We start from the raw sequence: 24,977 nt of genomic DNA, 5'->3' as shown, positions 1-24,977 counted from the left end.
TCCATCCCGGACACATACAGCAACTAGTAGTCGTAGAAACCCTTGCCGCTCTTCTTGCCAAGCCAGCCAGCATCCACCATGCGACGCAGGAGACCAGCAGGTCTGTACTTGCTGTCACCAGTCTCCTGGTGAAGAACGTTCATGATTGCAAGGCATGTGTCGAGGCCAATGAAGTCAGCCAAAACAAGGGGCCCCATGGGCACGTTGGTGCCAGTTTTCATGATGTTGTCAATGTCCTCACGGCGACCAACCCCAGTCTCTAGACAAATCACGGCCTCGTTAATGTAAGGCATCAAGATACGGTTGGCAAGGAAGCCAGGTGTATCGGCCGACACAGAGGCCACCTTACCCATCCGCTCGACAAAGGCAATGGCAGTGTCCATGGTCTCCTGGGATGTTTGAAGTCCGCGGATAATCTCCACACCTTTCTGGATGGGGACAGGGTTCATGAAGTGGGTTGAGATGACCCGAGAGGAAGCCTGAAGGTCGGTGGGGTCCGTGCTGGTGGCAGCAGCAATCTTGGTGATGGAGATGGAGGAGGTGTTTGTTGCGAGGATAGCATGCTTTGGGGCGATCTGGGCCAAGCTGGCAAATATCTTTGCCTTCAGATCCGGGATCTCAGGCACAGCCTCAATGACGAAGTCGACTGCGGAGAGACCCTCCAACGTCAGACTTGTAGAAATAAGCCCACGAGCTTCATCAGCTGCCTCTCGAGTGAGGCGCTGCTTTGCTACATCCTTTTCGAGAAGCTTATCTATTATCCAATGCCATGTCAGATAATTCCAGGCGATTGAAGTAAACTAAACTGAAACCAAGCGTACCGGCAAACTTGAGGCCCTTATCCAAAGAGGCCTGCGAGGTGTCGACGAGAGTTACAGGGACCTTTGCCTTCTGCGCAGCAACGAGGGCAATTCCCAAGCCCTGAAAAGTGTTAGACCTGCAGCGTGGTTGGATATTCCATGTTACACACCATTTGGCCTGCACCGATAACGCCCAGTGACTTAACCTCGGCTGCGCGGACTGCGGAGGTTGAGCTGAAGTTTCGCGCCACTGCAGGGCCACTGCGAAGGGAAACAAAGCGAATAGTAGAGGTAAGCATGGCTGCAGTGGTTTCTGGAGCTATGGGGAAAAGTAATAAAGGGAGTGAAGGGGGTAAGTGCGAGGAAGCAAATCAGTATACTGCTATAACTTCACGTGCTTTCGGACGTCATTCTAGATTCTCGATAGTGACCATTGAAGCATATATCTCACCGCCTTGTATCTTGGCCAACCATGTGCTCATTTCGCGATCGTTTTCCCTTTTGAATTACTGAGCTCATACATAATAGTATTGGCCGATAACTGTAGAGCCGAGCCGAGGATAGCAAGGCTTGAGTGAAAATGATGGCGCTGCCTGCTATTAATATAATTCCGAAGAAGAAGCTGAAGGGGGAACATTGAGGCCTGAAGCTCAAGTACCCTAGAAACCTAACAATCTTGAAAGTATTTTTGATAAAGCCCAAAGGGAAACATAATTCTCACATTTTCTAGACTAAATTCTCGAGAATACATAAATTTGAGGTCTTGTAGGTGGAAAATCAGGTTCAAGGGTAGATCGAAAGCGATGATGATTGCTTGCCTATCAAGGGACAGAGCACTCGATCTTAACATCAGAATATTACGGGTTATTTCCAAAGTTGACTTTGAGCAGTGGACATATTTAAAGAACAAGTTCACAAGGATTACCTAGATATCTCTTCTCGGATCTATAGATCTGACTATTCTGCCAAATACTGCCGCAGTGGCCGTTGATGTTTGGCGTAAGAGCATCGGTTATCTTCGGCACTTTGGCGGCGTCCAGTTTCTCCGAACCGCCGAAGCCGAACACGCGTCGACGCGTTCCCATTCAACTCGATTCGGGAAGCAAATTAATGGGGTATCAAATTAGCCCACCATGGATGAAGAGGTTGTTCCTCTAGGACACGACGTGCAAGTTGTGGACCCAGACGTCCGTAACTATGTTTACGGCCTGGTTACTGCTGTGAGTTCACTTCCACTTTCCCCTTTGCCTGGCTCCAATTCACTAATACTTGGGATATCTAGCTCGGAGGATTCAATGGCGAAAATGCCGACCAATACGTGCTCGGAGACGATGCGCTGGCATGTTTACGTGACATTAAACGCTGGTTAAAACTGTACGATGAAAAGAATAACCGGATGGACGTTGCGCGGTGCCTTGGAGAGGCCAATTTGATCAATGGTGATCTGCTTCCGATCCTCTCGCTCTGGTGGGCTAGTGGACAGAACAGCAAGCATATGACTAGGATCTCACTGGCATGCTTGGAACTTCTTGTTCCCTTAACATGGCCCGTCGAGTTTCACAGCCAGATGACAGTCAACCACCATCGCCATACCCCCTACATTCAACAGACACAGGTGCAATACAAGCGAGGTATCCTCCGATCTGGGGGATTGAATCTCCTTCGTGCAGTCATTCGAATTTCTCTTCCGAGCATGGCGACCCCCCGATCCGAACGTGGAACCCGAGACGAAGGAATCCTCAAATTGATGTTGTACTTGCTGCGAAACATTGCGATCATATCCCCCAACACTCGACTTGCCGCAGAAGGGGACGAAGAGGAGACATCCAGATCGGCAACAATCAACGCCTTCCATGAGCAAGATGCATTTGCACTTCTCCTGACTATGTGCTCTAATGTCGGCGAAGACTTCAACCTTCAAGATATTCCTTTGATGGAGACAATTTTCCATATTGTCAAGGGTGTCAACGTTGAGAAGTTGTTCATGGATGATGAGCAGAGAACGGCCAAGCGAACTGACGAACTCAGTGATCTACTGAAGAAGGAATCATTGGTACGCAGGGAATATGCAAAGAATGCGCCCACACGCCATGGGAGGTTCGGTACAATGATCTGGGTCAAGCGAGACGATGCGAAGGTGTCTACTGTGTCTGGACAAGGTGTCTTGCGCGACGACCAGACCACGCTACAAAAGATGGACGAAAGCAAAAAGTGGAATAAGCCTCGGCCTCGTCGCAGACAAGAAGATGTGGTCCAAAACAACAACTTCAACATGCCAGCTCACCTCAATTCCGAAGCAACTAAGAATCTGAGGACTTTTGTGGAGGAGTTCCTGGATTCGGGGTTCAATCCTCTATTCACCCATGTGCGTAAAGCAATCGAACGTGAAGCTGAGCGTGTGGTTCCAATCAATTATCGCCAATTCTTCTACACCGTCGGTTGGTTCCTAGAAGCAGAGCGCGTACGACGGACTCGACAGCTCCGTCATCGTACAGCTCAGAATGGAGGAAGAACTAAAGATATTGAACCCGACAGCTATGGTCTGGTTGCTGGCGTCCTGAACCAAGAGATGTTCATTTCTTTGAACCGGGCTATGCAGAGTAGCCTGGACAATAAGGAATGGGAAGACCTCAATGCTCAGATGCGCTGCTTCACCCAAATTCTGTTGACTGTCCAGGAAATGGCAGTGTCACCACTTGAAGAGGATCAGGAAATTGCGGAGAATATTCAAAACCGAATTTTTTACGAAGAAACAACCCATGACCGGATCCTTACTATTTTGCGCGGATACAAAGACCAAGGCTTTGGCTATCTAGATGCCTGCACAGAGTTAGCACATGTGTTCCTGCGAATGTTGGAACGGTATTCCAAAGACAACGCCGACATGCAAATCCGCTCGCGGCGAAAGGCCAAGAAAAGGCAGAAGAAGGCTACTCAAGCCGCTGAGCAAGAGGGAGCAGACGACGATGACGAGCGTGACTCCGAAGATGAGGATATGGAGGATGCCGCCCAGGTCACCAAGGAACGCAGCTTTGACTTCAAGCGATTCGCAGCTAAGTTCTGCAATCAAAATTGCGTGGATACCTTTATTGCGTTCACAGGATTCTACCGAGAGCTTAACTCTGAGCAGCTCAAACGCGCTCACCGCTATTTCTACCGGATTGCATTCAAGCAGGAGATGACTGTCTTGCTGTTTCGTGTGGATATTATCAGTCTTTTCTATCGAATGATCAAAGGCCCAGGCTCCATGGACTCGAGCAAGTCTGTATTCAAAGAATGGGAGGAATTGGTCCGGCAAGTCATTCGACGACTGGTCAAGAAGATTGACCAGCGCCCCGCCTTGATCACTGAGCTGCTGTTCAGTAAGATCAATTCTACTATCTACTACCTTGAATATGGACACGAGAAGCAAACGATGTTCTCCTATAAGCGTCCCCCGCCGGAGCTTGTGATTACATCAACGGAGGCAACGACGAAGGAAGCGAAACTCCACATCGTGATTGGTGCTCTTGTTCTTGATGGTAGAGCAGACCTGGTAACATGGATCAAGGATGTCTTGAGCTCTGCAGCCTCCGAAAGGGAGGACTGGGAAGCCCAAGAAGAAGTCCGTCGCGCCGAGAACTCCGAGACTATCAGCGTTCCCAATCCGATGATTAGTATGTTCCCCGCAAACCCTGATTCGTAATTGATACTAACGACAAGACAGCTGTCAAAGGCAAAAACGAGTTCGTTCAGAATGCCATGTTCACGAACGCAAAGCTACGTCTGCTCATGACCGTCATCGGATTCGAGCGACTCGGCGTTGAAGATGTGCTTGGTACCTCTTGGGTCGTTCCGGCCTCGTTCAAGTCCGACGACTTGCGTGAAACAATTTCTGAGATCTTGAAAGCCCTTCAAGGCCCGTTCTCCGCAGATGGCAATGATGACCCTCGCAAGCAGATCCAACCAAAGAACAAAGGAATCGGTCGTAACAACATGATTCAAGGCACGCTTGATGTCAACTTTGGATCGGAGTCCGAAGGCGAGGACATTCCAGATGGTCCTTTATTCCCGGCGAATCCGCGGTCAAAGTCTAGTGCGCTGGATGACCTCAAGAAGAAGCGTAAGAACAAGCAAAAGGCCACTACGGAAAGGGAGCCATTGGACGACGAAACTTTAGAAGCGCGGCGCGATGCGCGTCTATCAAACGCGCTTTCTCGCCAGGCGAAGATCAAGAGTGATCTGTTCATCCATGCTAGCGACGAAGAGAGCGACGAAGAAGCCGACAAAGAGTTCTTCCGACTCGAAGAAGAGCGGCGAGTCAAGCAGGCAAAAGAAATCAAGAAGGCCTTGCTCACTGGAACCGTTGAACCCCCCAGCAAGGGCAAAGGGAAAAAGTCTGCCGGCCGCAAGCGAACTAGCGATACTGGTACTGCGGCCGCAAAATCGAAGCGACAGCGTCGTAATTCTGGTTCTGCTGCTAGCGACCCAGAGAGTGATGCTGACGGCGATATTCTCATGGCGGAACTTGACGCTCAGTCATCTCATTCTCAGCAGGAGATTTCCACTAGCCACGGCGCTGGAGAGGATGAAGACACCCCTCTCACATCGGGTGAGGATGACCTTGCTTTCGATGATGATTTCGCCTTCACTCGAGATCCCCCGAGCAAGCCCCAAGCTACGGAGCCCGAGGCACTGGACGATGACGAGGACGATGCGCCTGTAGCTCCAGCCCGGAGACGTATGCGCGGTGGATTTGTGATTGAGAGTGACTCTGAATAGTGGTTTCACCTCAATATTTGTGATATGTTTTGATTATGATGACCTGATGAGGCGTTTGGCATTGAGATGGAAATGGAATTGTAAAGCATCGGATACCTAAACTCAATGAGAACAATTTTACGACCTAATTTCCATGGATTCCCTATCTGCCCAGTCACCGACCAAGCCAAGGTCCGTGCTTGATGAAGCATACAGAATACGAGCTTCCCCACAGTTGACATTTGTTCAACCGAAGACACATCTTTCCTTGGAGAGATTTCTCTTTCTATCGATTTCCAAAATGGCTAATAGAAAGACTCTTACAGCAGCGTGCCACTGCCAAAGCATCTACTTTACTATAACAATCCCCGCAGACGCCCTCCCCCTCAAAGTCCACATATGCCATTGCAGCGTCTGTCGCTACACCCATGGCACACCATGTATTTTTCACGCCCCGCTACCAGCAGGCGTAATACCGCAGTTCATCGATCCGTCCAGCATAGACAAACTGACACCCTATAACCACTCCGAGTCCCAGGGAACGCGGAATTTCTGCAGTACCTGCGGCTGCCACATCGGGGATATGTCACACGACGATGGGAGCTGGGTGATATCTACGGCTATCTTCACCAAGCCAAACCAGGGTCTCTGGGAGATACGCTCACATGCTTTTACAAACTCCTCGCTTGATGGAGGGCTTTCGGCGATGTTCTCGCATATTGGTGGTCGCCAGCTTAATGTCTTTGACCCGGAGACATCACTGGATGCTAGCAAGACTGAAGACAGTACCCGAACAGACGCAGTCGAGATCGGGGCTGAAAAATTGCGCGCTGAATGTCACTGCGGTGGCGTTTCGTTCTCTATCGCTCGTCCTAGAAAGGAATTTCTCGCCCGCCCTGCGAGCGAAGGGTGGATATTGTCAAGAGACACGAGCAAGTGGCTTGCGCTTCTTGATCTCTGTGATGATTGTCGTCTGGTCGATGGGTCGAATGTTATAGCTTGGATGTTCGTTCCGGTTGATCATATATCCCCTTCTCCACCTGGAGACTTGATTATCGGGTCGTCGAAAAGTTACAAGTCGAGTGAAGAGGTACTAAGGACGTTCTGTGGGACGTGTGGTGCGACGGTGTTTTATAGCTGTACCGACCGGCCGGGGATAGTTGATGTGGCTATTGGGATTTTGCGTGCGCCGGAGGGGGTGATGATTGAGAATTGGGCATTATGGAGGAGGAGGATTAGCTCTGGGGATGATGGATTGAAGTATGATCCTGACTTTAGTAGAGCGTTGATTGAAGGATTGAAGGTATGGGGGAGTAGGAGGGGTATGCCGGATGATTTTGTTCTCCCGCGAGTGTAGAAGTTCATTGGATGTCCACTGTGATATTGTAATCCACTAGATATTTAGTCAAATAATTGCATCATTCTAGAGCGTTCTCCGTACTATTCCAAGTGTAGCGTGAATTTTGACTGTGAGTCAAAGCGAAAAGTGGGGGGAGCTTGCAAGGTTGCAACTATAAAAACCATCCGACATCCCGGTTGATACCTGCGGCATATCCCAATATCCCAATTTTAATAAATACCCCAACATGACTCACCTCAAATTTGTCACACTCGATGTCTTCACAACAACGCCTTACTCTGGCAATCAGCTAGCAGTGGTATTCCTCCCAGAAGACGACTCAGCCGCTCTAACCCAGAGCCAGAAGCAAACAATCGCAAGAGAGTTCAATCTGTCAGAGAGTATCTTTGTCCACCCAGCACGCGAGAAAAGCAAGCGCGCCATCGACATCTTCACCCCAGACTGCGAAATCCCCTTCGCAGGCCATCCCACCATTGGTGCAGCCTCCTGGTTCTTGAGCCACTCAACTGACCCCGCGGATGGCGATGGCGTCACCAGCCTCACGACCAAGTCCGGCGACATCCCTATCTCCATCCAGGATCGCGAGACCAAATACGTCGCTGCCCAGATTGCGCACAATACGCACATTCATGCCTCACGGTTTAGCTTGAAAGAGTTGGTTAGGCTGCACCCGACGCTGGCGCCATTCTTCACGCGGCCGGATGTCACCTTCCCGCTCTTTTCGATTGTCAACGGGATGAGTCAGTTGTTTGTTGAGCTTCCTTCGCTCGAGGCGCTGGCTGCTGTGACGCCTGCGACCGGCGGTGAGCTGGTTTCTGCTGATTATCTTGACGAGGGGTGGAGGTCTGGGTTGATCTGTGTGTACTTCATTGTTCGGGATGTTGAGGATAGTGTCTCAAAAAAGAAGGTCATTCGGTCCAGGATGATACTGGGAACTCTAGAAGATGCGGCTACTGGCAGTGCAGCCAGTGGGTTGGCGGCGTACTTGACACTTACGGAGGGCAAAGCTGGCCAGAATCATCAGTACCATGTTGTGCAGGGTGTTGAAATGGGACGCCGGGGTGATATCGGTGCTGGGGTCACGTTGGATGGTGACAGTAAGATTGAACAGGTTGTGCTGACGGGAACTGCTGTTAGCGTGTCTGAGGGCAAGGTGCTGGTACCTCAGGCCTGAATAAGATAATAGTTCTAGAGCTTTTAATGAGTCATAATTCAACACTCTCCTGTTTTCTCACAATGTATGTCTACGGGTAGTATGCTGCGCCACAGCCTCTGTGTGATCAGTTCTCCTTTGAGTCCCCGCGAGGCTGAAAGCTGACTGTGCCGCGCTCTTGCCAGTCATATTAAGCTGCAGACTAGATTTGACGGGAATCATAATTCTACACAGGTACCCAAGTTTGAATAGTCTAATTATCTGTGTAGTATTCTTGAATTTGCTAATAGATGGCGAAGTCATCTTCAGAGCCTGGCCTGGAGCCTAAACTCCATCGGTATACAAGACGCCGAGAATTACACCCCACACCAAATGGTGTCCGACGGGCAAGATCAAAGGCAAATAATGTACAGGAGATACATCGAATAGAGCCCGGGGAACATGAAGAGTCCCCGCTTTTCAGGAGGTATGAACTCTTACTTCCTATCGTAACTTCTACATACTCCTAACATTGTAACTTCAGATTCTTCTCCCTTCCAAAAGAAATAAGAAATAACATTTACGGTCAACTTCTCGTCCAGCCGTGCAAATTTGATCTATGTCACTCAAACCCTTGCAAAATGCCTATGATCCGTATAAGACCAGGTCCCGATCCACATCCCTGGAACAGAGATGGCCACCAATGTGCAAACTGCCATACCTACCGCTGGAAGCAGCCACAAGTTCCGATATTCCAGTCTCCGGCACGAAGCCAGTGGGCGCAGCCGCATAAGAACGCATATCTTTGTGACAATTGCTATTGGGACTTGAATGGGGGCGTGGAGGGGATTCCGTGTATGAGATCTCTACCATGCCTATGCGGAAGGCGTGACAATCTAGCCATTTTGCTCGCTAGCAAGCGGTTTTGGAACGACGCTGCACCGATCTTCTGGGCGGAGAACTGGTTCGCCTTCGAGCATCCCTGTCTCCTAACGGGATTCTTGACTGCTATTCGTCCCCAAGTGAGATCATGGCTAAGACGTATATCGTTTATGCCTATCCATGCTTACTACCATGATGAACACGCTAGCATATTTCCACAGTGGCGGGATCCGATTTGGAATGGATGGGATGATATTAAGAGTTGCTGGAATTTACTGAGACTGTGCGAGGGACTGACAGAGCTGGAGCTTGATGTGCTGTCTTTGACGCGCAAGGAATGGGCTCAGGCTATTCGACTAATTGATGTCAAGAAACGGGTCGCCTTTTTTTGCCATCTGGACCTAGATGATATTGAAGATGCACCTAAAGATTCAGCGGAGTTTATATGGGAGTCGCATGCTCTGAGGAAACGATTCGACTCGCCTACGACCGATTTGCTTGCTTCTAGCATGACTGGCAAAAGGGCTATCAGGAGAAAAGCTCTGATAACTCATTACTCTGAGAATACACTACAACAAAGATGTGGCGATTACGGGGTCGAGTTTACCGAGAAGATGATCGAAGGCCGAATATGGAATTCATGATAGTGTGGGTCAAGCACGGCGTTTGCCGCCATTTGTCAATTTCAAAGCTTCTTCTCCTCTACCAACTGCCTCAAAACCTTGATTGTCCCTTCAACCGCCATCTGGCTCATCTTCTTCTCCTTCTCGAGTAGCGCCGCAAGCTCCACCTCCGAGACACCGGGGTGTCTCCATTCGAAGATATATGTCATGTAGAGCTCCCCACCAGCTCCTTGACTGATCACATTGCTGATCTTGCTTCCACCCGGCTGCTCAAATTCCACGCGGGTAGGCTTGAAAGCTGTAACGGTCTCCTGAACTGTTTTCTGGGTTTCGCGGAACAGGACATCCCGAACGGTCACGGTGTTCCCGGTCGATGGGTCGACAGAGTCACTAACGACCTTGGTGGATTGGATCGCTCCTGGAACAAATGTCTCTGCGGAGCGGATCTTGAGGAGGAGGCCGTTCCAGATTTGTTCGGGGGTGACAACTGGTGTTGCACCTGGTGGGTTGATCGGGGCGGTGAAGGCGATGTTGTTGGTTGAGGACATTTTGGGAGGATGCGAAAGGAAATTGTCCAATGATTGAGATCAATGCTGTGAGGAATTTTGATCAGCAAATTTGACCGAACTTGACGCTCTTTTAATATTCAATGTTCGATCTATGTAGGTAAGGTGCGAAAAACAATGACGAAACCGATAACGCCGATAAGGTTCATAAGCTCGGCATTACGCGGGGGCCGATGACCTGGATTTCTAATGTGTCGGCGCATGAAGACCGGCATACCGGAGGATTTATTAATCCCACTTGTTTTGTAATTTATGTTATGTAATCGAGGCTCCATATAAATTGTACAGGAAGCCGATACAGAAATACAGAGAGTTGAACCCCATTGATTGGACCCCTTATTTTACAATACCACTTGCTGGAACATAATGTGTGTGCCTTGGATATCAGGCATTAATGCTGCCGAATCGAAAATAACTAGTTAACGTAGTATACTAGAATGATAAAGTGAAGATTTATGGATACCCATGGAAAGAACGAGAATTTGAGAAATATGACAAAGGTAAAATTATTATGGTCTTCCAAGCAAGTTGCTTATATTCTAGGGCAATCTGTAGTTATATTTTTCTGTAATGGCTTGAAAATCAAATTGAAAAGCAAAATAAACCGAAAGCGCATAAAGTTGCTTTTGCATATCATTTTATTTACATGACGCTCAAAAAGGTGTTGGACAAGATTGACATTGATCATTGTGGTAGGGGTTCCTCTTTTTGTCTTACATGTTAAAGACCTAATCAATGAACTCACAGTCATGGGGAATTTAGAAGCTGTTAATAAATGGGCTGGGAAGGCACTGTGGTAGTATATTCTCGTTCTCATGAAAGTCCTTCTAGTATTTATAGAATCCAAGGTGCGCGTCAACAGGTAATATTGCCCAGCATTGGCCATGCTCGGAGTTGGAATTCTCAAATACCCCTGTAAACAACTCCAATAATTCCTCCAGGATATCCGTGCGACGCTTTGCTTTAACCAATGTGTGATCAACGATGCCCCGATCCCCTAGAAAGTGGCACTGGAGGCGAGAGATGAGAAAGTTGGATACTACGCAAGAAAGAGTAATTCTGCTTGCCATCAAGATATGAGGTATACTCAAACAAACCGCTCGCTGATAATTCTGAAAGAATGTGTGAGCAAGGTAGATAAGATACAAAGTACGTACATCCATCCATGGATGGATCCATGGATATTTCAAGGCCGAGAGATAAGGTTGTTCTAGTGTGGGGCATCCCGCATTTTGTCGATGGATCTTTAGTTCGCCTATCATCAGCCCTCAATTGAAAATGAGATATCAAGAGCAATATCGCCTTGGAATTCCCCGACTTCGGGCCTGATCTACGATGCTCAGCGGTGAGCTGCAGGTTACCCGGTTAGCAATCAAAGGTTTACATTTAAGGATCTCTTGATAGCTCAAAGCTTGCATCTGGTGTACTTTCCGTGGACTACACGGTCAATCAGATCCAAATGGTCAGCCTTTAGCTCCGTATATGCCAAAATTAGCTATCCCACCCATCGTATTAGAAATATTACGGAATGTGTACAGGCAGAAAGCTTCTGTCAGAAGGAAATTTCCGTCAGATGTTGGGGTTCAAGATTCAACAAGATTTGATGTAGTCGTGCCTAGAGATGACAAAGGGAGCAGGCCCTGAGACATAAGGTAGGTGTACTCCAAATTGCTTGCAAGGGATGCATACTTTGCTCGAGAGAATAGAAGAGTAGGTTGTAGATCAGATGCATAACTAGATCTGGTATTATCAAAGGGCGCCTAGCGTGATTATTTTAACCCTCTATTAAGCTACTATGGTATCCCTCGGCTTATCTAGCATGGTGGATATAAGTTTTAGCTTTAAACCTTTATTTCCGCTCTAGACTCGGTTATCCTAACTAACGAATGTCATGTTTCAAAGACCACCTCCCGTCACCGTCCGACTCGGGACTACTTTACTTTAGCCCCCAATGGAAAAATTGGCTCAATTCAACCATTTTTCGACTATCCGGTTGATATTGTCGTCCCTCGTGCCTTAGTAGCATGGAACTTGATGCTCCAATGATGAGATCAAAAGACTTGCCTAGTTTTTGCATTTTAGATACTTGTGGCGTTGTAGTAGGTTGTGGCAGAGTTGAACACAGCTTTCCGAATGTCACCCTCGAAAATCCTGCGAGTCTCATTGAAATCGAAGCCCGATGCGAGAGCCAACTGGAGCTGAATGCGAGACTGCTCGCCATGCAAGAAGCCGGAACTGATACTATCTATTGTGTTAGTCAAGACGTCATTGTTGAAGGTTGGAAATTGTTGACTTACGTATTTCCAGGCTGGGGGCTGGGAACCACTGCGCCAAAGGATGGGCGGAGCGATGCAACAGTGATAACACCCTTTCCAAGGAGATCTTCGGCGGCCTGCATAGCGGTTGTGCTCAGACCGCCGGGACCTACACCCATAATAACAATGCCCCTACAAATACGTGTGTTAGTGCTTGCGTGGCAAAAGCTCGTGGTCGAAACTTACTTAGCACCATCCGCCGCAGCCGCGTATAGCAGATTCGCGTCAAAGCCCTCTATTTGACAACTGTTAACAAAGAACACGAAGGTTTTGGGGCATCATCTTTCACTTACGGTGACCGTAAAGAACCACCACCTTGGGAAGAGGGTAAGTGAGATTAAATGGGTTGAAGTAGTGTCGAGCCTTTGGTAAAGATGCACCATAAAAGAAGTATGGCTGCCCGGCAATCACCTGGGCAATGTAACCCTGGTCCATAGCGAAGAAAGTTGAGACTGTGTTGCCGTTAGTCTTTGTTCCGTAGAAGGCCGACACCAGATGGTCGTTGAACGCAATCAAGGCTCCTCGGTCACGCGACTCCGGGTGAATAGCAGTCCTCACTGCGTCGTAAAAGTTGCGTGGTCCGTCGGGTGACATTGCTGAGTTTGGCCGCATAGACCCTGTAGCGACGAAAGGCTTGGAGCAGTTCAAGGTAAGATCAACACCAAATGCCTATATGGAATCAGCTGGTGCAATCATCTGGAAGGGTTTTTGATCGAGGATAGATGTACAGTTTCAGCGAGCGTGTTAGTGCCATGAATCATGACAGCGCCGACAACATCCGAGTCCGAGCTGCAGAGTCGCTCGTGAGCGTCCATTGAAATGTTCAGAAATCTGTCCGAGTCGGCATTGGCACTGCCAGTGCCACTGATGTTTCGAACGGCAATTTGAGCAATGTCGAGGACTTCGTGGACGCTATCGATAAGTGTCTCTGGAGTCAAACCCCCGGTGCCACCACCATAGGCGACCGTATCCAATCTTCCATACCTAGATCCCGACAGAATTGTTCCATCCTCGGTATTGTAAAGCCTAGGATCAAAATTAGAGATTTTGCACGGAAAAATGTTCTTGTGGTACTTGCATGACTCTTGGCAGGGATGGGTCCTTGTAGATCCAAGTCAAATTGGTATTGGGGTCCTTCCATTGTTTGACGTCAAGTGATGAGGCCACGGCAATGTGGGTGAGAAGTGTCGTGGCTACAAGAGTGCGGAACATGATGATGGATCCAATGATGCCCTTAGCAGACAGCCAGATATAGCAATGATACAAACTACAAGAACTAGGTACAACAGGTATTTATATGTTTTCGTATCCAGGTACCTACTTGGCAAGGCAAAGATTCTCAGATTGGCTCCCCAAATTATGTAACAGGAAGTAGACCTACAGCTATCTATCTATTCCATTTAACGTTGAATCTTGATTTCCAATGAAAGATAAGGACCACACTATCAAATAAATGTATACAGACTCGTGAATATGCTTTCTAAGGATAGTGTATAGTCAAGCCACCTTGAACTATATGGATAGAATTGAACCATGGTAAAATGCTAGCAACGAACTTGAAGCTTATCATTAACTATCCTTGGAGCTATTCATAAAGCGACTAATTACGTATTGGATGGAATGATAATGCATGGTACAAACAACATTCAAAAAGTTAAACTATGGGACGAACCAAATATCTACCAGTGGAATAAATTCATTAATTGAATATGATACACCAAAGCGTCAGTCTAAAAAGTAGCTTCGATCTCATCGGTATGTATTTGCAACTCTAACCTAAGCTACTACAAAGAATGACCCAAGTACTGGAGGTTCAGTTTCAGAAATCCTTGAATGAAGGGGAATCGAACTTGTGCAGTATTGAGAGCTATGGTTATCACTGAGCCAACCTTATCTTTGGGGTAACTTGAAGTTTAGTTGCTCCAATTTGTGGCCCTTAAGGTACGCCATTCGGCACTATGCCTTCTTTAATACGGAGTACTCTTTTTGATTCCCCGAGTAGTTGGTGGGGCCAGTTTTAGCACTAGTACTTAGAATGTTGAAGCTTTGAGGGATAGGTATGCAATATTGCATACTAAGCTCAATTTCCAGCCTCTTAGCTCCAATTCAGCGTAAAATCAATAGATTTGACTCCTTAGGTGATTGTGTTAGGCCTGTAGTGACAACCAGTCGCGATAATCAAGATGAGTATTAATTATGGCTATAGTGACAAACCATGGTTATGAAGAATGAAATCGGCTCAAGCAATAGAGGAAATTTTTCTTCGGTCATCTTTGCCCTTTTTTCTTTCAAAATCAACCAAATCAACCCCAAAATGTGTCGGAGTTTGCGGAGTTGCTGACAATCTTCGGCCGATGCCAAGTTATTACTCCGCAGCGGAGACTTATTTGGGGGTGAGGTTTACCAGGAACGTACATCATATAGCCAATCACCCGTCAAGCTGGACTAGAATGAAGTAATAAACCCCCTCGGCTAACATTTTCACATAGTTTTAGGTTTTATATGAAATGTTCGTAAGTTAAGTGGGCATAGACAACTTAATTGGGTCGCTTCATACTACCATAACTACCTCCCGCACTTCCTTCACTCTTTCTGATATTATCACAAGTCGATTTCAAACTATCACATTATCTCAAACCACTGGGATACAGTAACTGTTTGGCGACGGGTGCGAAGAAAAAGCTCAGTACAAGTTCTAGGCTTTGATACCTTTTTTTGAATTCTTCTAGCCTATCGCCATCGCGAAAATAGAGAAAATATGAACAATTTCCTTGGTGTAAGTGACAAATACGCTTGCAAGGTCTGTTCCGGGTAATGACCTGTCGGAATCCAGTATCCCAGCATCAGTGATGCTTTGAGCATTGACCGAAGGTGCATACTAGGCGATGAGAGTTTGAAAGCCGTTGCTGAATGTAGTTTGCGCCAGACTAAGTAGTACCGACGCTTCCAGGACCGACTGAGACAACAGTTTCTTCCGCTTCGCGACGGGGGATCCCGCCTAGGGCGACTCCCATCATTCCGATCCGCCAATATCTAGTAACAGGTTAGGGCATTTAAGTGTGAATATAAAAGCACGGGAAAAGAGTAACGAACAGATTGACGTAGCTAATGCCGATGAAATCATTATTGACCAAGACCTCGCCATTGCTAAGAACAGGGACTGGTAAGTCAGTCTTGTATTGTAAGACTTCAGGTCCGCCAAGAGTCTTTATCTGGACGCCATTCATGGGTTTAGTAATAGAAACAGAATTCATCATAAAATGTAATAGAAGTACTGAAGGCGTTGAAAAGCCAGTAAAGATGAAGAAGGGTCTCTAAGCTTGCAATGCAATGAAACACCAATTGATGCATTCGGGGGTGCAACGGATTGATATTGTAATTCGGGACAGGGGTATGGTGTAAAGCCAGACCTTGGGTCATGCCTGACAGCTCCATTGACTAGATCTTAGGTCATTCAGCCGGGGGTATAAATTGTTTGTCAAACATCTGATGACCGTGGGTGTTCAGTGTCTACGCTCCAGGGGTTGAGAAATGATAACCACGACATTCAGAGCCAACTCCTCGAGTAATCTGTGGCTGTCAAGGTGCCTAGATTCATGCCTTCGGACCTTCGCGCACAATTTAACTCGCATTTTTCCAATGCGTCGGTTTTGATGGCTCACATGGCCCCGGGAAAGGGAATACATTGTAGCGGCCAGGGCCAGATTGAATGTTTTTGGGTGGTTTCTGCCTGGATGCGCTTGATTTTCAGCTGGGTGATTAACTATAACAGAGACCTTAATCAGCAAAGTATCTATCTTTGGAAGTTCAGAGGTCTTTCAGGTCGTCAGGTTTTAGCCGATAAAATTGATAGACCGCTTTACCAGGATATTACGTAGCGGCTCTGAAGGATTGGAATGTACAGATTGTGTGATAAACACTGTATGCCAATCAATATAGCCTGAACACCAGCACTGTAAATTCTCGGTTGCTTCGACATCACCAGCTTGTCAACCCCTTAGCCCTATCAAATCCCCCTCTAAGTTGCGAATCAGGATGAACAACCTTTCCTTCCAGGATTGTGTAATTCACAATTCCTTCACAATGCTCCGGCTTGACCCTAGCCAACCAGATCATTTGTTGTTCTTTCTTCCGATAAATCAATACATTTGCAGAGAACTTGTGTCCCCCAACATGGGAGACGAAATAAACCCCCACACCACCAGGTCGCTCATCATCCATATCTCGGTAAAGATCACGTCCGCGTAGATGTCGCTCCATCTCCTTTTTGATCAACGGTGCCGTAATTCCACAGCGCGCATCACGCCGCTTGTGCGAGCAAAGCAGGACTACGTAGTCGTGTGGACATGGCCGAGAACTCAATCGGGGACTGCTAATGGACTGAGTTGGAATACCCGATGGTACGTCAATGAAAGTTTCCACCACGTGCTGGGCGTCTGAGTAAGAAACATCATCAACAAAGGTAAATGATGGTAACAGGAGGACTGTTGTCTTGGAGCTATTAGGCAAATCTCCACCCGGTGGAGTGAGGTTGGATGCGGAGATCATGAGACGCTTTTTCACACGTAGTTAGCATAATTCCAAGGTTCTACCGTCGAATCAAATAAACAAACACCGTGCTTGGACTTAGAGTCCGATTTAAACGCTTCCATCAAGCTCCCATCCTCTTGTTCGACCTTTCGAATCCAATCTGATTTTCCCGTTGCAACGAGTATGTGCGCGTGGAACTCTTTGATAAAACCGTACATCGGGAGAGTAGTGTCAATCTTGACGTTTGAAGGACATTTTACGGTGCAGTCATTGCAGTCGGTGCGGCAGTCATCTCCGTCGACTTTCGGGTCAACTTCAGGAAAGATGTATTTCGGACGTCTGCCAGTGATCGCCAGCAGTGAGCGAAACATGATGGGTGCACTCAAGCCTTTTTTTAATAAAGCAGAGAGAGTCGAAGAGTTGAGAATTGTGAAAGTGTATCCGTGTTATAACGATAAAGTTATTGTCTTGGGGGTATGGCAGTGAACAGCGAAATAGAGCTGCATTCCTATGAAAAGAGACGGCGAGGAAACGAAAGAGCGAGAGTGAGGATGGGAGAGAAGAGAGGAGCGCAGCTATCTGCCACTAGGCTCCTTTCATTTCTCACCTCAGGACGTCAATCAATCATTTCGTTTGAGATTTTGTCGAAAGCTATGTTACAATACATGACTGGGAACCCGAGTATTCAACACCTCGGAAAATACATGGACCGCTATGATAGTGGGCCCCATACAAATTGCATATTAAGCTTAGTCAGTTATGCCCCAGCAAATTGTCAAATGGGGGATTCTTGTCATTTTAGTTAGTTAGAGTCATACACATCTGTCATTTTGAAACATACATTGCTGTACCGGTGATTTCCAACAGATTTCAATATTTTGACACATCTCGATCAGGCAGTGACGGGGCTCGGATTTAAGATCCCAATTGGTAAATATGCCGAAAGACCGAAAGACCGAGTTTTACTTTATTTTGTATCTCCGGGGATGGTGCTAGCCAATAACAGACACCCTAACGCGAATGACAGCAATGCAGGTACCCCTTTATTCCTGTAATAGAACCAGGTAAGCCCTTGAAATATAGTACATTCATAGTATGACGGTGAATACGGAGTATACCGAATCAATTGGCGTTCCCCAAATATGACAAAGTACATCGTGAGTGGCTACCCCCGATAGTGTATCTTCATCCGGGCTTTCATTTGAATGATGTGAAGAAATGAAGCTAAACCTTAGGATTGACATGTAACTCAAATACTGTCAAAGGGTGCTGGTTGCTGTCTATTCTCATCTATACAAGCCTGACATCTGCTGTTATTACTCAACCAACAGGGCTTGCAAGGCAGCAGAGCGAATCCACAGTCAGTCGTAGATTGTCACAACTGGGGGGTTTCAAGGTGAGACAAGCTGCTAATATCCTCACGGGAATGTTGCATTTTGAAGTCCAGCAAACTGCGTAAAAAGGTATGGATATGGGTGGGTTGAAGGCGGCTATTTGGCTGCGGATGATCTGCAATTTGAAGTGATCTCGGAGCGGGAGCGGGAGCGCGTGGGAGTGGGGAGAGATGCTTCGTCCATGGTGTTTTTATTCATATATGGGTGGCTGAGATACTAATTATATCATTGCATGACAGCAAAATAATCGAGATAACAAACTGCCGTTGATTTTAGACGGGGTTAGACAGGAAGATTCGCCGTTTGTGGCGGTATGCATAAATGTTACAATGTGACGAAAATACTAGTAGGAGTACAAGGTTCAAGATCAGCTGAGACATTGTATGACCTATCTTCCTCTGATTTAGTCAATATTTTGTCAAGCGTGCTACTGTTGAGGTCTCAACAACGATGTTCATTTTAGATATACAGCTCAACCTTACAGCTACACCTAGACCTTCCGCGTAAGACAAAGTGTTCAATCACACCAAAGCATCGGTCGTCATAATCTCACCAAAAGCCAAAAGCGGAAATTCCGTGAATTGAAGAGCAGCAAAAGAAATCCCGAGCCCGATCAGCCATTTCCCTCGGCTGAGCCACCCAATCTAGTAATCGTCGGATATATCGGATTTTCCCATTTCGATAATCTGGCAACAGCATGCGGCGAGGTGTAGATATAAATACTAGCTGGCTAGTATTTTAAGAACCAACAAAATCAGAAGCTCTTTCTTCAGAAACTACTATTCACTACACTACACTCCTCACCGTCAACATACAAACATCATGACCGAATTCGAGACCGACGACTCCAAAGCCCCGTCCTACACCTCCATCGACCCAGTCGAGTTGGAAAATGCCGAGAAACAAGAACAAAAACAGTAAGTATTTGGGAACCCCACAACTCTATATTGAGTTGGAACGCGGCAGGTGTTAATCAAAGCCCGATTAGTACAAGCCCCAAGGTGGATTGCTTAACCCACGGACCCAGCCAGGTCCCACTTCTCGATCTCGAATTGCAGAAGCCGCAGGCAAAAGATATCATACGCACACTAGCAGCAGCATTGAATGATATCGCTGATGAGAAGAAGTGTACCAAGTGCACGGTGGAGAATATTTCGACTCTACTCACAGGCCACGTCCGGGATCTCAGAGCCGCGAAGCGGAGTGGGATGTGGTCCAAGGAAGACAAGAAGGCCCTTAAGACGGAGATTAAAGGTCTTCTCAAGCCAGTCAAAAAGGATGTGAAGAGCTTATGGAAGGCGAATTAATGACCGTATATTTTGCTTTTAGTTCAAAGTGGCAAGTGCCCAGGTGTACACTAGGAGGTGCTCTATAATGTAATCTCATTTTTGGCGTTTTTATTTACCACGGTGATTAAAAAGAACTAGAAAACAATGGAATTTCCATACCTGAGAAAAATGCTTCTTAGCCTGTAGATCTAGAATTCTTTTCGAGCCTTGGAAATAGGATTTTTCGTGTTTTTGCTACATGTACATCGGCTGCGCTCACTGAGCATCAGCTAATCAGCCTGATCCCCGAAGAAAGTGCTCTGACTTGATCACTATATGTACTCAGGTACTCAGGTCAGCGTCACTTGAGCAGCCCGGTCCACTAAGAGAGCAGCTAATTACAATGCAGCTCACCTCACTAAAATGCTCCACACTAGCCAAATTGGACAGGCTACTAGTTTATATCATTGCGGTCCCTCATAGAGGATTCGTGTGTAAGACCTCACTATTCTTTATGGTCTATATACCGCTTTCGAGCCAATATTCCTCTATTGCTTCGCCGCTGTGTACCGATTGCAGGTGACTCAGCTAATCACACCTGTTTCCCTTTTTTGTTTGTGTTCCATGCTGGACTCCATCTTCTGTTCCTTGAATGGCCAGGGCATTTTTCCATTCTCCCACAGCAATTGTCAATACGATCAAAACTCTACCCCCAATGTCTGCGGTGGCTTTTGGTGTCAAGCATGATTAACAATCATCGTACACAGACACAATACATATTCCACTCCAAATGATGCCCAGGCCCCATGGTGTGGTGTGGATGCGTGCGCTGCATCCCCAACGGAACATATTGGCTATTCGCTGTATTTTGACACAGGATATTCGTCGAGGTCAAAAAGTGCCCATTGATCGAGCTCTTCGGGAAAAAAATCTACTAGATTACGTACGAGGAGAGTCTTTCCGATATCCACAGGCGATGGTAGGTTTGTCGAGCGGCCAGTCCTTGGCGGTTGAACTGATGGTGTTCGTGTGGTAACCCCGAGACAAAGCCCAATGGGGTTAATCTCCGGGAATTTCCCAATGGATTTAACATATTAGGAGGCTCAATGATGAAGTATAAAAAGGATTTTCCAGATGAAATTTACCTTTCATCTATATCTTCAATTCATCTCTGATCAATATCACTGCGAAAAATGAACATGACCGACAAGACCAGCGAGGAGTTTGCTCTCCCCCAAGAATCTATAGAAAAGCCCGCCGGGGGGCCATCTCCACCACCGAACGGCGGTACTTTAGCATGGCTCAATGTACTGGGTAGTTTCTTTCTTTACTTCAATACCTGGGGAATCTCAAACACTTTTGGCGCGTACCAAACCTACTATGAGTCCGGGGCTCTCTTCCACTCGAGCTCGTCCGAGATCTCCTGGGTGGGCTCAATTGCCGCATTCTTGCTGTTATTTGTTGGACTTTTTGTCGGACCAATCTATGACCGCGGTTACCTCCGAACACTTCTCATTGTGGGCTCTCTCATGGTTGTTTTCGGACACATGATGCTGAGTCTGTGCTCCGAATTCTGGCAGGTTGTGTTGGCGCAAGGATTCGTCGTCGGAATCGGAACAGGTTGCCTATTTGTTCCATGTGTCGCCATCATTCCTCAATACTTCACGACTAAGATGGGTGCTGCAATGGGCGCAGCCGCTTCAGGGTCCGCACTTGGCGGTATCATCTACCCCATCGTTCTGTACCGACTCATCGACCAAATCGGCTTCCCCTGGGCAGTGCGCGTTATCGGATTCATTGCAATGGGCACACTTCTCGTTCCAATTAGCATCATGCGTCTGCGTGTGCAGCCACCCAAGGTGCGCGCCATGATCGACCCCACCGCGTTCAAGGACCCGGCTTACCTGGCTTTCGTGTTCACCTCGCTCATTGCTTACATGGGGCTGTTTGTTATTCTGTTTTACCTCTCCTTCTTCGCAGAGGCAACTCGCATCACAGATAGCAGTCTAGCCTTCTACTTGGTACCCATCTTCAACGCAGCTTCGGTCTTTGGTCGTACAATCCCGAACAAGCTCGCCGACCGTTTTGGCCCCTTTAACCTTCTCGTTCCCGCTGCCCTATCCTCGGGGTTGTTGATGCTCTGCATGATGGCAGTGCATTCAAAAGCTGCAGTCATTGTTATGGCAGTGCTATCTGGCTTCATGAGTGGCGCGCTGATCGGACTGCCGCCTATGTGTCTGGCCATTCTGACGGCGGACAAGTCGAAGTTAGGCACCCGTGTTGGCATGGGGTACGCAATTATCGCACTGGGTGTGCTGGCTAGTGGTCCTAGCAGTGGTGCAATTCTCAGGAACGGTGGAGCATCGCTTGACTGGCATGGTTTGTGGGTGTTCGGTGGCGTTCCTACCTGCGTGTCGGGACTAGGCTACGCGGCAATTAGGGTCTTCAAGTATGGGCCAAAGCTGAATATCAAGGCTTGATAATGGGGGTTGGCCATGAGAATAATAAAAGTGAAATCGGTTTGCTGGAATTTGGGGCGGATGTTATATACCCTTGACCATGGGATTTAATATTAATGCAAATCAACACTAAGATCTAAATTTCCATTAGATGTACCTGTACTGTATACTCGACCTCAGAGGAATGTCACTAGTGGTCCTAGCTAGTAGAAAAGAAACCTGCGCCCTCTAGAAAATGAATACTACACAGTAAGTGATCTACCAAAATAATCGTTTTTACAAAGGGAGGTTTGGACGGAAAGAGAGGAAGAAAGAGCGGGATAAATAATGATATATCTGACTATATCGTAATGTTATGAGGGGCCTGAAACCGCTCAGCAAACATTCAAATCGGACGCCACTCTTATTATAGCCAAGTAGTTCTCGATGAATTTAGTCAAAAACAACGTAATGTGCTAAATTTCCTCTCTATCTTATATAGCAGAGCTTAAGTATGAAAAGCAAGCTTATTCTCCCTAAATTTCGTCAGCAACGTTTATGTGCTACGCTGTATCCTATTTTCTACAGCCGATCCAAAGTATGAGATATATGTGAGAACAGATACAGCATGTTAAATCGCTTGTCATTGATTGTCATTAAGGAAAGTGGTTGGTATACACAATGTTCAGCTCATAGTCCGATGCATCATTTCATGTTCAAGGGAGAGCAGCAGGGGCGTAGCTCTGGTCGGGTTTGACAACCACACCACCAGCAAGCTGCTTATCGGTGTAAGCAGGCCAGATAATCTGGCGCGATCCGTTGTCGACAACAGAGAGAGTAGTGAAGCCATTCCCCTCACCGAACTGGCCGCTCCAGCCGGAAGTGACGGTGTATCCGCCGCAGGTGGCGGGGCCGCCGTTGGCACGGGAGGCAGGGCTGCCCCCAACAACATAGGTGCAGGGAGTGGCGCTGCCAGCGCCGGGGTAGATGCCGAATGTCCAGGTGCAGGAAGTGTCCGCGGCGTTGCATACACGCTTGGTGTTTTGGAGGGTCCACTGAGGGCTGTTGGCCATCATGGACTTAGCAGAAGTGTCGGCGGGGGCAGCGAAGGCTGAGGAGGCCAAGAGGCCGGTAGCGAGGAGGAGCTGAGTGAGCTGCATGATGGTGATGGAAAGGTTGAGAAGTTGGTTGGATTGTTTGGTTTTGAGGTATGTTGATGAGAATGAAGAGGAAAGCCTGGGAGAAATGAAGCTATTTAAGTCTTTCCTTCCATATGTGATATCAAGTTTGAGCTCATTGCAGGTGACATTCATTTGTTTCGTCAAGCTCGAAATAGAATAAACAACCAAGATCCACGGATGTAACGTCAAGTCAGGTAACTCCTGGAATACGTTACTCCACAACAGTGTCTTAATTATGTGCGGTCTACGGAGTACTCCGTACGTAGAAGTGAGACAGCCCTACCAGCTATGATTTGTGCATTCTTCTCTGTTACATCTTTTGTATTTCTCCACATGGCTGCCAACATAAATTCCGTTTTTATCCAAGACATCTTGAAAACCCAACCAATCAGCTGTTAGTGTAGCTCCAGGTTCACCCCGCAAGTGTGGTCAGACCGGCTGTCGATCACCGATCGATGACCCTGTGCCATATCCGCTTATACGAAGTGTTGAATATTGTATGGCCTGACCTTCAAGGGCTGATATTATTTTCAGAACCCTGTAACCCCGGTTACGGACCCCACGATTTTCACGCCACCCTCAGGAACCTTGGAATGGTGCAAAGGAAGAATGATAGATGTGGAATTGGGGCCTGAGGCGGATGTTCATTGGATGAGGACACTGTCTTGGTAATAACCTTGGAACATTGTCTAGGACATCCTTCATGAATAGCCCACATACCGCCTTCCCCGGACCGCATTCCATATCCGGGACAATATTAAATGGTTAGAACTGTATTTAGATACATTTTTACCTAGGTTTAGTGGACATTAATTGATGAGTAACTCGCTTTTGAGAAGCCGAACTCCGCCAGGCCCCCTCATCTCTGTTCTGGAGGGTTGAGGCCCAACCAGAGCGGTTCAGCTTATGACCAGTCTTCTTTTTTTCTTCTCTTTGCCACACCACAGCCTCGAAATTCTCCAAGACTACTCATAGGATATTGCAGATGAGCCTTCGATTTATTGTTCGGTAGGCATCGAAGATGAACAGATCTCAAGTAATCTGGGGGCTGCAGTATCCACAGATTCAATGGTCCTTTGCCCCCGCTCTTTCGTATTTTGTAGGCAGTGACCCCCTCGTCGGTAGCTTTTCGTTCGTTGCTCAAATATAGAAGTGAGTTTAATACTTTTGTATTGGTTGCTATTTCCGTTGAATGTGCTTTGAGGCCGTGAGGGTTTGCGGTTTTTTTCTGGGTTATCAGGCCGGAAGCCTTGAAGGGCGCGTTTCTTGAAATATTGATTCACATGACGTATTGCATTCAGCTAGCCATGGCCCAGATCCGACTGCCTCTTTCCAATTTCCCCCAGAAATCCTCGACCTAAATTATCCACTGCGTACCGAAGGAGGTGGACAAGAGCGTTGCTGATAGTGGTGGAGTCGGGTTTTACCGCGTTGGTGACCTTCCAAGGTTGGAATGCACAACGCACTTGCCTGGTTAGGAAGGCGGTATGCGGACTATTTATAAAGTATATCCACCTAGGCAATACTCTTACCACAACCATATGTGTCCTCATCCAATAAACATCTTTTGGCCTCCGATCCCTATCAACGTTTCTTTCGTAAAAGCAGTTTGAACCGTTTCAGAGCCCGTGGCAAATTTGATCTTGATGATGATCCATGGTTCACTAGCTATGGGGGCTGAAAGGCAGTAGGTAAACCTAGTCAGCGATCTACCCGTACTCTCGGTCCGCGGAATACCCGGGCAGAGA

General features: G+C 47.3%; 11 protein-coding genes across 11 annotated transcripts; 5 read left to right on the top strand and 6 right to left on the bottom strand.

The window, feature by feature from the left end:
- Positions 1–23: 23 nt before the first annotated feature.
- On the bottom strand, positions 24–1,099 carry PEX2_034960 (3-hydroxyacyl-CoA dehydrogenase family protein; the record flags this gene model as incomplete). Its single annotated transcript, XM_016740771.1, has 3 exons — positions 24–754; positions 822–921; positions 971–1,099. The coding sequence occupies 3 exons, from the start codon at positions 1,097–1,099 to the stop codon at positions 24–26; spliced, it is 960 nt and encodes a 319-aa protein (XP_016601384.1).
- Positions 1,100–1,933: 834 nt separating this feature from the next.
- Positions 1,934–6,897, top strand: tof1 (putative DNA repair protein (Tof1); the record flags this gene model as incomplete). Its single annotated transcript, XM_016740770.1, has 4 exons — positions 1,934–2,020; positions 2,083–4,456; positions 4,507–5,520; positions 5,915–6,897. 4 exons carry the CDS (start codon positions 1,934–1,936, stop codon positions 6,895–6,897), a joined length of 4,458 nt encoding a protein of 1,485 aa, XP_016601383.1.
- Positions 6,898–7,126: 229 nt separating this feature from the next.
- PEX2_034940 (PhzF family phenazine biosynthesis protein) lies at positions 7,127–8,074 on the top strand (the record flags this gene model as incomplete). The annotated part of the gene is made up of 1 exon (XM_016740769.1): positions 7,127–8,074. One exon carries the CDS (start codon positions 7,127–7,129, stop codon positions 8,072–8,074), a length of 948 nt encoding a protein of 315 aa, XP_016601382.1.
- Positions 8,075–8,673: 599 nt separating this feature from the next.
- PEX2_034930 (uncharacterized protein) lies at positions 8,674–9,558 on the top strand (the record flags this gene model as incomplete). The annotated part of the gene is made up of 1 exon (XM_016740768.1): positions 8,674–9,558. One exon carries the CDS (start codon positions 8,674–8,676, stop codon positions 9,556–9,558), a length of 885 nt encoding a protein of 294 aa, XP_016601381.1.
- A 41-nt stretch (positions 9,559–9,599) lies between these two features.
- PEX2_034920 (SRPBCC family protein) lies at positions 9,600–10,085 on the bottom strand (the record flags this gene model as incomplete). Its single annotated transcript, XM_016740767.1, has 1 exon — positions 9,600–10,085. One exon carries the CDS (start codon positions 10,083–10,085, stop codon positions 9,600–9,602), a length of 486 nt encoding a protein of 161 aa, XP_016601380.1.
- Positions 10,086–10,930: 845 nt separating this feature from the next.
- PEX2_034910 (uncharacterized protein) lies at positions 10,931–11,173 on the bottom strand (the record flags this gene model as incomplete). Its single annotated transcript, XM_016740766.1, has 1 exon — positions 10,931–11,173. The coding sequence occupies one exon, from the start codon at positions 11,171–11,173 to the stop codon at positions 10,931–10,933; it is 243 nt and encodes an 80-aa protein (XP_016601379.1).
- A 1,008-nt stretch (positions 11,174–12,181) lies between these two features.
- Positions 12,182–13,630, bottom strand: PEX2_034900 (asparaginase; the record flags this gene model as incomplete). The annotated part of the gene is made up of 6 exons (XM_016740765.1): positions 12,182–12,344; positions 12,401–12,550; positions 12,605–12,653; positions 12,712–13,087; positions 13,147–13,428; positions 13,493–13,630. 6 exons carry the CDS (start codon positions 13,628–13,630, stop codon positions 12,182–12,184), a joined length of 1,158 nt encoding a protein of 385 aa, XP_016601378.1.
- Positions 13,631–16,396: 2,766 nt separating this feature from the next.
- On the bottom strand, positions 16,397–17,319 carry PEX2_034890 (sucrase/ferredoxin-like domain-containing protein; the record flags this gene model as incomplete). The annotated part of the gene is made up of 2 exons (XM_016740764.1): positions 16,397–16,972; positions 17,032–17,319. The coding sequence occupies 2 exons, from the start codon at positions 17,317–17,319 to the stop codon at positions 16,397–16,399; spliced, it is 864 nt and encodes a 287-aa protein (XP_016601377.1).
- Positions 17,320–19,164: 1,845 nt separating this feature from the next.
- Positions 19,165–19,649, top strand: PEX2_034880 (uncharacterized protein; the record flags this gene model as incomplete). Its single annotated transcript, XM_016740763.1, has 2 exons — positions 19,165–19,259; positions 19,370–19,649. The coding sequence occupies 2 exons, from the start codon at positions 19,165–19,167 to the stop codon at positions 19,647–19,649; spliced, it is 375 nt and encodes a 124-aa protein (XP_016601376.1).
- Positions 19,650–20,803: 1,154 nt separating this feature from the next.
- On the top strand, positions 20,804–22,090 carry PEX2_034870 (Major facilitator superfamily domain, general substrate transporter; the record flags this gene model as incomplete). Its single annotated transcript, XM_016740762.1, has 1 exon — positions 20,804–22,090. The coding sequence occupies one exon, from the start codon at positions 20,804–20,806 to the stop codon at positions 22,088–22,090; it is 1,287 nt and encodes a 428-aa protein (XP_016601375.1).
- Positions 22,091–22,764: 674 nt separating this feature from the next.
- Positions 22,765–23,361, bottom strand: PEX2_034860 (uncharacterized protein; the record flags this gene model as incomplete). The annotated part of the gene is made up of 1 exon (XM_016740761.1): positions 22,765–23,361. The coding sequence occupies one exon, from the start codon at positions 23,359–23,361 to the stop codon at positions 22,765–22,767; it is 597 nt and encodes a 198-aa protein (XP_016601374.1).
- Between the last annotated feature and the right edge of the window lie 1,616 nt (positions 23,362–24,977).

This window comes from Penicillium expansum (genome assembly GCF_000769745.1).
Source record: "Penicillium expansum strain MD-8 chromosome Unknown contig106, whole genome shotgun sequence".
Taxonomy (NCBI): Eukaryota; Fungi; Ascomycota; class Eurotiomycetes; order Eurotiales; family Aspergillaceae; genus Penicillium; species Penicillium expansum.
The sequence above is the reverse complement of the archived record's forward strand: the minus strand, read 5'-3'. Positions and strand labels throughout refer to the sequence as shown.